The following is an 11,722-nucleotide window of genomic DNA, read 5'->3' on the forward strand; positions in this document are numbered from 1 at the left end:
TTGGGGTTTTAGGCTGGGTTTCTGTACAGCGCTGTGTGACATCAGCTGATCTAAGAAGGGCTTTATAAATACATTTGATACAAGTTAATGGTTATCTGTAGGATCCAGATGGCCTTGGAATGTGTTGGGTGAACGGGAAGAAGTCACGGGACTGCTGTAGGGGATACGGTGGGTTTCAACCACAGGGTCGTCTACAGCACCACAAAACTGTGTTCAGATTGTCAGGAAAGGCTAGTGTACAGTAATATAACATGGTGTTCAGATTGTCAGGAAAGGCAAGTGTACTGTAATATAACATGGAGTTCAGATCGTCAGGGAGGTGCCAGCAGGAATCAAACCCATGAGAGTGACGTTGGGAGCGCTGTGCTCTACCAACTGACTTACAGCTGTAGTGGTTTGTTGTTTCAGACGCAAGGCTACTTCAGGTGGATGGACGGCTGGCCCTTGAGCATGGACCGGTGGGCCCAAGACGAGCCCAGCAGAGACCGGCCCTGTGTCTACCTGGATGTGGAAGGCACCTGGAAGACAGCCCTTTGTAACCACACCTACCCCAGTGTGTGTAAGCAGTCCCCAGGTGAGACAGTCACTGACCCCTTTGTGTTAGTAGTCACCATGTGAGACAGTCACTGACCCCATTGTGTTAGTAGTCACCAGGTGAGACAGATACCTACCCCAGTGTTTTAGTAGTAGCCAGGTAAGACAGTCTCCTACGCCAGTGTGTTAGTAGTCACCAGGTGAGACAGATACCTACCCCAGTGTGTTAGTAGTCACCAGGTGAGACAGTCACTGACCCCAATGTGTTAGTAGTCCCCAGGTGAGACAGTCACCCAGCCCAGTGTGTTAGTTGTCCCCAGGTGAGACGGGTACCTACCCCAGTGTGTTAGTAGTTACCAGGTGAGACAGGCACCTACCCCAGTGTGTTAGTAGTCCCCAGGTGAGACAGTCACCTACCCCAGTGTGTTAGTAGTCACCAGGTGAGACAGTCACCTACCCCAGTCTGTTGGTAGTCCCCAGGTGAGACAGGTACCTACCCCAGTGTGTTAGTAGTCACCAGGTGAGACAGGTACCTAACCCAGTGTGTTAGTAGTCCCCAGATGAGACAGGTACCTAACCCAGTGTGTTAGTAGTCACCAGGTGAGACAGGTACCTACCCCAGTGTGTTAGTAGTCACCAGGTGAGACAGGTGCCTACCCCATTGAGTTGGTAGTCTCCAGGTGAGACAGTCACCTACCCCATTGTGTTAGTAGTCACCAGGTGAGACAGGTACCTACCACAGTGTGTGAGTAGTCACCAGGTGAGACAATCTCCTACCCCCTTTCGTTTTTAGTTCCCAGGTGCGACACTCACCTACCCCAGTGTGTTAGTAGTCACCAGGTGAGACAGGTACCTACCCCAGTGTGTTAGTAGTCCCCAGATGAGACAGGTACCTAACCCACTGTGTTAGTAGTCACCAGGTGAGACAGGTACCTACCCCAGTGTGTTAGTAGTCCCCAGGTGAGACAGGTGCCTACCCCATTGTGTTAGTAGTCACCAGGTGAGACAGTCACCCACCCCATTGTGTTAGTAGTCACCAGGTGAGACAGGTACCTACCCCAGTGTGTTAGTAGTCATCAGGTGAGACAGGTACCTACCCCAGTGTGTTAGTAGTCCCCAGATGAGACAGGTACCTAACCCACTGTGTTAGTAGTCACCAGGTGAGACAGGTACCTACCCCAGTGTGTTCGTAGTCACCAGGTGAGACAGTCACCCACCCCAGTGTGTTAGTAGTCACCAGGTGAAACAGGTGCCTACCCCATTGTGTTAATAGTCTCCAGGTGAGACAGTCACCCACCCATATTGTGTTAGTAGTCCCCAGGTGAGACAGGTACCTACCCCAGTGTGTTAGTAGTCACCAAGTGAGACATTCTTCTACCCCAGTGTGATAGTAGTCACCAGGTGAGACAGGTACCTAGCCCAGTGTATTAGTAATCACCAGGTGAGACATTTTCTTACCCCCTTGTGTTTTTAGTTCCCAGGTGCGACACTCACCTTCCCCAGTGTGTTAGTAGTCCCCAGGTGAGACAGGTACCTACCCCAGTGTGTTAGTAGTCACCAGGTGAGACAGGTACCTACCCCAGTGTGTTAGTAGTCACCAGTTGAGACAGGTACCTACCCCAGTGTGTTAGTCGTCCCCAGGTGAGACAGTCACCTTCCTCAATGTGTTAGTAGTCACCAGGTGAGACATTCTCCTACCCCAGTGTGCTAGTAGTCCCTAGGTGAGACAGGTACCTACCCCAGTGTGTTAGTAGTCCCCAGGTGAGACAGTCACCTTCCTCAATGTGTTAGTAGTCACCAGGTGAGACAGGTACCTTCCCCAGTGTGTTAGTAGTCACCAGGTGAGACATTCTCCTACCCCCTTGTGTTTTTATTTCCCAGGTGCGACACTCACCTACCCCAGTGTGTTAGTAGTCACCCGGTGAGACAGTCACCTTCCTCAATGTGTTAGTAGTCACCAGGTGAGACATTCTCCTACCCCAGTGTGTTAGTAGTCACCAGGTGAGACAGGTACCTACCCCAGTGTGTTAGTAGTCACCAGGTGAGACAGGTACCTACCCCAGTGTGTTAGTAGTCACCAGGTGAGACAGGTACCTTCCCCAGTGTGTTAGTAGTCACCAGGTGAGACATTCTTCTACCCTCTTGTGTTTTTAGTTCCCAGGTGCGACAATCACCTAACCCAGTGTGTTAGTAGTCCCCAGGTGAGACAGGTACCTACCCCAGTGTGTTAGTAGTCACCAGGTGAGACATGTACCTACCCCAGTGTGTTAGTAGTCACCAGGTGAGACAGGGACCTACCCCAGTGTGTTAGTAGTCCCCAGGTGAGACAGTCACCTTCCTCAATGTGTTAGTTGTCACCAGGTGAGCCAGTCACCTACCCCAGTGTGTGATAGCAGCAGGGTGGGAAGGATCCTAGTGGTTGGTCCTTATGCAGCTCCGTAATACCATTGGCTAGTTTCTCCCATAGAGGATATCCTATTGGTTGATCCCTGTGCAGTGCTGTAATCCTTTTGGCTTGTTCCCCCCACAGCCGTCCCGCCCACGGCCCCACCCCAGTACACCGGGGAATGTATCCAGGAGGAGCAGGAGGAGAACAGTGGTAGCAACAGCCCCTGGTTCTGGTTGCCTTTCAGAGGGCACTGCTACAGCTTCGTCATTAACCACATAGAGTGGGCCGACGCCTCCACCAGCTGTATACGTAAAGGTAGGAGGAGCCTCAAAACCAAGGGTGTGTCAAAAATTGCCGTCCTATTGAATACCCGTGATTTCTGATAAGTTGACTTGTCAGGAGAGAGAGGAGATTTGAGGCCATGTAACACATTACATTCAGAACTCTTCAGGGTACATGCGTTCATATTCAATATGCCAGGCCTTATACGGGGCGCCGTTATAAAATGGTGCATTTTTGGACAGGGCCCATCTCCCATTCTCCTCCAAGTCTGGACTGGTTGACTGAATTGTTGGAAGAAAGGTGGCACCCAGACTGATACACCTATCTAATGCTTTTGGACACAGACTGATACACCTATCTAATGATTTAGGACACAGACTGATACACCTATATAATGCTTTAGGACACAGACTGATACACCTATATAATGCTTTAGGACACAGACTGATACACCTATATAATGCTTTAGGACACAGACTGATACACCTATATAATGCTTTAGGACACAGACTGATACACCTATCTAATGCTTTAGGACACAGACTGATACACCTATATAATGCTTTAGGACACAGACTGATACACCTATATAATGCTTTAGGACACAGACTGATACACCTATCTAATGATTTAGGACACAGACTGATACACCTATATAATGCTTTAGGACACAGACTGATACACCTATCTAATGCTTTAGTACCCAGACGGATACACCTATCTATTGCTTTAGTACCCAGACGGATACACCTATCTAATGCTTTAGGACACAGGCTGATACACCTATCTGATGCTTTTACATCCTGGCGTGGAGTGAGATGGTGAATGCTTCAGGGAGAAAAGGAGAGAACTGGAATTGGGATCCAGTTTTCCATGAACTGTGCATTTCTTTGGGTAGAACAAACTGTAAAGAAAGTAAATGGAGAGGCATTAATACCAATATTGTGTGTGAAGGGGCGTCTCTGGTGAGCATCGAGGATCCTGAAGAACTCCGCTTCATAAAGAGCAACGTGGAGTTTCTGAAAGACAGCTCCTCCTCCTTCTGGATTGGCCTGTACAAAACACACCTAGGTAACTACCAATCCTTCTAGATAGACCTGTTCAAAACACACCTAGGTAACTACCAACCCTTCTGGATAGGCCTGTTCAAAACACACCTAGGTAACTACCAATCCTTCTGGATAGGCCTGTTCAAAACACACCTAGGTAACTACCAATCCTTCTAGATAGACCTGTTCAAAACACACCTAGGTAACTACCAATCCTTCTAGATAGGCTTGTTCAAAACACACCTAGGTAACTACATATCCTTCTGGATTGGCCTGTACAAAACACACATAGGTAACTACCAATCCTTCTAGATAGGCCTTTACAACACACACCTAGAAACAATCCTTCTAGATAGTCCTGTACAAAACACACCTAGGTAACTACCAATCCTTCTAGATAGGCCTTTACAACACACACATAGAAACAATCATTCTAGATAGGCCTGTTCAAAACACACCTATGTAACTATCAATCCTTTTAGATAGGCCTGTACGAAACACACCTAGGTAACTACATATCCATCTAGATAGGCCTGTTCAAAACACACCTAGGTAACTACATATCCTTCTTGATATGCCTGTACGAAAAACACCTAGGTAACTACCAATCCTTCTAGATAGGCCTGTTCAAAACACACCTAGGTAACTACCAATCCTTCTAGATAGGCCTGTACAAAACAAACCTAGGTAACTACCAATCCTTCTGGATAGGCCTGTTCAAAACACATCTAGCTAACTACCAATCCTTATGGATAGGCCTGTTCAAAACACACCTAGGTAACTACCAATCCTTCTAGATAGACCTGTTCAAAACACACCTAGGTAACTACCAATCCTTCTAGATATACCTGTTCAAAACACACCTAGGTAACTACTAATCCTTCTAGATAGGCCTGTTCAAAACAAACCTAGGTAATTACCAATCCTTCTACATAGTCCTGTTCAAAACACACCTAGGTAACTACATATCCTTCTAGATATGCCTGTACGAAACACACCTAGGTTAACTACCAATCCTTCTAGATAGGCCTGTTCAAAACACACCTAGGTAACTACCAATCCTTCTAGATAGGCCTGTTCAAAACACACCTAGGTAATTATCAATCCTTCTAGATAGTCCTGTTCAAAACATACCTAGGTAACTACCAATCCTTCTAGATAGGCCTGTTCAAAACACACCTAGGTAACTACCAATCATTCAAGATAGGCGTGTACGAAACACACCTAGGTAACTACCAATCCTTCTAGACAGGCCTGTTCAAAACACACCTAGGTAACTACCAATCCTTCTGGATTGGCCTGTACGAAGCACACATAGGTAACTACCAATCCTTCTAAATAGGCCTTTACAACACACACCTAGAAACAATCCTTCTAGATAGGCCTGTACAAAACACACCTAGTTAACTACCAATCCTTCTAGATAGACCTTTACAACACACACATAGAAACAATCATTCTAGATAGGCCTGTTCAAAACACACCTAGGTAACTACTAAGCCTTCTAGATAGGCCTGTACAAAACACCCTTAGGTAACTACCAATCCTTCTAGATAGGCCTGTACGAAACACACCTAGGTAACTACATATCCTTCTAGATCGACCTGTTCAAAACACATCTAGGTAACTACCAATCCTTCTGGATAGGCCTGTTCAAAACACACCTAGGTAACTACCAATCCTTCTAGATAGTTCTGTTCAAAACACACCTAGGTAACTACCAATCATTCTAGATAGACCTGTTCAAAACACACCGAGGTAACTACCAATCCTTCTAGATAGTCCTGTTCAATACACACCTGGGTAACTACCAATCCTTCTAGATAGGCCTGTTCAAAACACACCTAGGTAACTACATATCCTTCTAGATAAGCCTGTACGAAACACACCTAGGTAACTTCCAATCCTTCTGGATTGGCCTGTACGAAACACACATAGGTAACTACCAATCCTTCTAGATAGGCCTTTACAACACACACCTAGAAACAATCCTTCTAGATAGGTCTGTACAAAACACACCTAGGTAACTACCAATCCTTCTAGATAGGCCTTTACAACACACACATAGAAACAATCATTCTAGATAGGCCTGTTGAAAACACACCTAGGTAACTACCAAGAGTTCTAGATAGGCCTGTACAAAACACCCTTAGGTAACTACCAATCATTCTAGATAGGCCTGTACCTAACACACCTAGGTAACTACATATCCATCTAGATCGGCCTGTACGAAACACACCTAGGTAACTACCAATCCTTCTAGATAGGCCTGTTCCAAACACACCTAGGTAACTACCAATCCTTCTAGATAGGCCTGTACAAAACACACCTAGGTAACTACCAATGCTTCTAGATAGGCCTGTTCAAAACACACCTAGGTAACTACCAATACTTCTGGATTGGCCTGTTCAAAACACACCTAGGTAACTACCAATACTTCTGGATTGGCCTGTTCAAAACACACCTAGGTAACTACCAATCCTTCTAGATAGGCCTTTACAAAACACACCTAGGTAAGTACCAATACTTCTGGATTGGCCTGTTCAAAACACACCTAGGTAACTACCAATCCTTCTAGATAGGCCTTTACAAAACACACCTAGGTAACTACCAATCCTTCTAGATAGGCCTTTACAACACACACCTACACCTTTATAATAAAAGGGTTCCAAAATGGTTCTTCAGCTGTCACCATGGGAGAACTCTTTTAGGTTCTAGATAGAACCTTTTTTTGTAAGTGTGCAGGTGACTAACAACATACCCTGATGCAGGCCAGTGGAAGTGGCTGGACCAAACAGTGCTGGACTACATTAACTGGGCAGATGGACAGCCTCAGGACTCTTCCTATATCTATGGATATATGCTATCCTCCGATGGGACTTGGAGCACTGCCCCCAGGTGGTATTATAAACCATACATCTGCAAGAAGCCCAAAGGTGAGACAGACCATACATCTGTAGGAAAGACGAGGTTGAGACAGACCATACATCTGTAGGAAAGACGAGGTTGAGACAGACCATACATCTGTAGGAAAGACGAGGTTGAGTAATTTCCTCACCATCTTAAATAAGTATGCCCCTTTCAAAAAATGTAGAACTAAGAACAGATTTAGCCCTTGGTTCACTCCAGACCTGACTGCCATCGACCAGCACAAAAACATCCTGTGGCTCTAACTCCAAAAAGTTTTGGGACACTATAAAGTCCATGGAGAATAAGAGCACCTCCTCCCAACTACCCACTGCACTGAGGCTAGGTAACACTGTCACCATCGATAAATCCACGATAATCGAGAATTTCAATAACCATTTCTCACCGTCTGGCCTTGCTTTCCTCCTGGCTACCCCAACACCGGTCAACAGCTCCACACCCCCTGCGGCTACTTGCCCAATTAACCACTCTGGCAATATCATAACCGCCATCGATAAAAGATAGTACTGTGCAGCCATCTTCATCGACCTGGCCAAGGCTTTCGACTCTGTCAATCACCGCATTCTTATTGGCAGACTCAACAGCCTTGGTTTCTCAAATTACTGCCTCGCCTGGTTCACCAACTACTTCTCTGACAGCGTTCAGTGTGTCAAATCGGAGGGCCTGTTGTCCGGACCTCTGGCAGTCTCTATGGGGGTGCCACAGGGTTCAATTCTCGGGCCGACTCTGTCGCTTTTGCTGTTGGTGATTCCCTGATCCACCTCTACGCAGACGACACCATTCTGTATACATCTGATGCCCTTCTTTGGACACTGTGTTAACAAACCTCCAACGCCATACGACACTCCTTCCGTGGCCTCCAACTACTCTTAAATGCTAGTAAAACGAAATGCATGCTCTTCCACCGTTCGCTGCCCACACCTGCCCACCCGACTAGCATCACTACTCTGGATGGTTCTTCACTTAGAATATGCGGACAACTACAAATACCTAGATGTCTGGTTAGACTGTAAACTCTCCTTCCAGACTCACATTAAGCATCTCCAATCCAAAATTAAATCTAGAATCAGCTCCCTATTTCACAAAAAAGCCTCCTTCACTCACGGTACCAAACATACCCTCGTAAAACTGACTATCCTACCGATCCTCGACTTCGGCGATGTCATTTACAAAATAGCTAGTAGAGTAACACTCTACTCAGCAAACTGGATGCAGTCTATCACAGTGCCATCCGTTTTGTCACCAAATACTCTTATAACACCCACCACTGCGACCTGTATGCTCTAGTCGGCTGGCCCTCGCTACATATTCGTCGCCAGACACACTGGCTCCAGGTCATCTATAAGTTGATGCTAGGTAATGTTCCGCCTTATCTCAGCTCACTGGTCTCGATAACAACACCCACCCGTAGCATGCACTCTAGCAGGTATATCTCACTGGCCATCCCCAAAGCCAACGTCCTTTGGCCGCCTTTCCTTCCAGTTCTCTGCTGCCAAAGACTGGAACAAATTGCAAAAATCCCTGAAGCTGGAGACTTATATTTCCCTCACTAACTTTAAACATCAGCTATCTGAGCAGTTTACCAATCGCTGCAGCTGTACATAGCCCATCTGTAAATAGCCCACCCAATCTACCTACCTCATCCCCATATTGTTTTTATTTTCTTTTCTGCTCTTTGGCACACCAGTATTTCAACTTGCACATCATCATCTGCTCATCTATCACTCCAGTGCTAACTTGCTAACTTGTAATTACTTCACTACTATGGGCTTTTTTTTGTTGCCTCCTCCTCACGCCACACACTGTACATAGACTTATTTTTCTATTGTGTTATTGACTGTGCCCTTGTTTATCCCATGTGTAGCTCTGTGTTGTTTGTGTTGCACTGCTTTGCTTTACCTTGGCCAGGTCGCAGTTGTTAATGAGAACTTGTTCTCAACTAGTTTACCTGGTTAAATAAAGGTGAAATAAAAAATAAATAAATAAATAGACAGCGTTGGACCTCTTAATAATACCTTGTTATTAATCCTCTCTGTTCCACCTCCAGTTCTACCAGAAACACCACCAACACATGGTGAGTCATGAATGAATGAGCCAATCAATCATCCAACCCATCATCCATCCTTCAATCAATCAATCAATCAATCAATCATCCAGCCCACCCATCCATCTGTCAACCCATCATCCATCCTTCAATCAACTAATCAATCAATCAGTCAATGAATGATCAGTCTATTACCACTCTGTCAATTAACCACTCTGTCAATAAACCACTCTGTCAATTAACCACTCTGTCAATAAACCACTCGGTCAATTAACCACTCTGTCAATTAACCACTCTGTCAATTAACCACTCTGTCAATTAACCACTCTGTCAATTAACCACTCTGTCGATTAACCACTCGGTCAATTAACCACTCTGTCGATTAACCACTCATTCAATTAACCAATCAGTCATACCAGTCAACCCATAGCCATACTGTAATATTTATTCCTGTGATCCTGCAGTGTCTCTGAAGGCAGGTCAGAGGCGTGTGTATTCAGGCCTGGCAGTGGTGGTGGTATTGGCTACCATGTGTCTGATGGGCCTCACAGCCTTAATGCTCTACAAGAAGACCGGCCGTCCCCTGCCCTCCTTCACCAACCCCCTGGTCTTCAGCGCAGGCCGGAGTACCTTCGACAACCCCCTCTACACGGAGCCCGTCATCAAGGTCGACTCCAGCATGGTGGACACTAGCCAGCTGGTTAACCATATGGAGACTCAGCCAATGATCACTTTGTGATTGGAGAGAGTCGAGGGGGGAGTCGAGGGGGAAGTCGAGGGGGGAGTCAAGGAGGGAGTCGAAGGGGGAGTCAAGGGGGGAGTCCAGGGGGGAGGAAGGTTAAAGATCCAACCCAGGTTAGGCAAAGTCATATTTACATGCACAAGATTTTGAAAATAATCAACAAATTCATTGGAGCAGCGCCATTGCTAACTAGCTTCGCTGACGTTTTGAATTTTTCCCCATTTATGCAAAGACTTCTGGGATATTAGAATCCTCATGTCTCGACCTTCACATATTGCACCTAGGAATCAGGGGATGTGCGGTGAGGTCTGAGGCCGGTTAGGCACTTTCTATTGGACCAGCTGCAGTAACTCTCTCGCATTGGGGACAGTGTGTGTCAGGTCAGGCTGGAACAAGAAGCCGAGAAGCTGTCTAGGTGATTTGTCTTTGTTGGTGAAATGTACAATTATTATTAATTCGACCATTTTAAAAAACAAGCACATATAAAACTTGAAAAAGCCATAAATGCATGAATAAAATCACGTAGGATAAAACACAATAAAGTCTGGGACGTATTTCCATCGATGGATAGACAAGATCGAACAAGATCGAACACAGGCAGTGAAATGATAAAACAAAACCAGAGAAGAAGAACATCCATCTCATCATTGGAAGGTGGTCAAACCTGGCTGTCATCTGAACATTGAGATTGTCCAGTATGTTGTAGTATATTCTACAGTAAGATCAGCTGTTTACTACGAGTTGAACGTTCTGCCGGGCCCGGTTCAATGCACTTCTGTTTGAATCTGATGGATTCTGTTCAAATGTAACATGTTTCAAGTTAATAAACTGTAGTTTGTTTGTATCCTCTTTAGTGAATGATTACCGAGAGTATTAATGGAGTTTAGGTCATTAAACTGTGTGTTTGCTAGTTTAAAAAACCATGACCTAATCATATAAGAGGAAATGGCCTAGGATCAGAGAGCAGGGTCAAGCCCAGAATGGAAGAATGACGGGTTGTGATTCTGACATCTAGCTAAACAAAGAGAGGACCATGGACATTCTACAGGGGAATGGAGGGAAACTCATTGGGGTCATAAAATGCTGGTGAGGTGACACCTACAAGAGGAGGGAAGAGTATATGATGTGTTGTGAGCTTTCTAAATGTATGCACTGACTGTATCCTTGGTATTAAACACTTGAAACTTCTCTGGACCGTTTGGTCTCAATTCCTTATTGCAGAGAGGTTGCAATAACATTTTCCTTCTGAACAAGTCGCTGATAGAAAGTATCTTGTCTCTGCCGTTCTAGGGTTCCAGGGCTTTCATTGTTACATTTCATTGTTGCTGGTGGGTCCAATATTGGGTAGGGAGCAACCCACTACAGGGCCAAGTCAATGGGGGCCACCCCTGGTCATTTTAGGAGGTTTTCGAAAAATCTTCAGAAAAAAGCAGAGTCTCAACCGTTTGGTCGTGCGCCTAGTGATTAAACGGGTTACCAGGCGTGGATTTAACAAATGCAATTAGGGGGGTGCAGTGGGTCCAATACTGGGTAGGGAGCACCCCACACCCGGGCTAAGTCAATATGGGGTGCCCCTGGTCATTTTTTGAGGTTTTGAGAAAATCTTCTTGTGCACCTGGTCTCGAGAGCCAGGTGCACGATAACGGACAACTGCGAGCAGACTGGTGGCACTATAGGTCCCAGAGTGGTCAGACTGGTGGCAGGTCCCAGAGTGGTCAGACTGGTGGCACCATAGGTCCCAGAGTGGTCAGACT

General features: G+C 45.8%; 1 protein-coding gene across 2 annotated transcripts in view; it reads left to right on the forward strand.

Annotated features, from left to right (window-relative positions):
- Nucleotides 1-10,588, forward strand: part of LOC110508265 (macrophage mannose receptor 1) — a 99,736-nt gene extending 89,148 nt beyond the window's left edge. Inside the window, exons 28-33 of one of the 2 annotated variants that reach the window (XM_036966149.1) lie at nt 409-574; nt 3,065-3,238; nt 4,160-4,276; nt 7,026-7,190; nt 9,230-9,256; nt 9,691-10,588. In XM_036966149.1, coding sequence (XP_036822044.1) covers nt 409-574; nt 3,065-3,238; nt 4,160-4,276; nt 7,026-7,190; nt 9,230-9,256; nt 9,691-9,965 — 924 coding nt within the window. In that variant the 3' untranslated portion in view covers nt 9,966-10,588. Of the gene's footprint in view, nt 1-408; nt 575-3,064; nt 3,239-4,159; nt 4,277-6,992; nt 7,191-9,229; nt 9,257-9,690 lie in introns of those variants that run through there. The other variant, XM_036966150.1, reaches the window with a different exon arrangement.
- Nucleotides 10,589-11,722: the final 1,134 nt, after the last annotated feature.

This window comes from Oncorhynchus mykiss, chromosome 28, assembly GCF_013265735.2.
Source record: "Oncorhynchus mykiss isolate Arlee chromosome 28, USDA_OmykA_1.1, whole genome shotgun sequence".
NCBI classification, from domain to species: domain Eukaryota; kingdom Metazoa; phylum Chordata; class Actinopteri; order Salmoniformes; family Salmonidae; genus Oncorhynchus; species Oncorhynchus mykiss.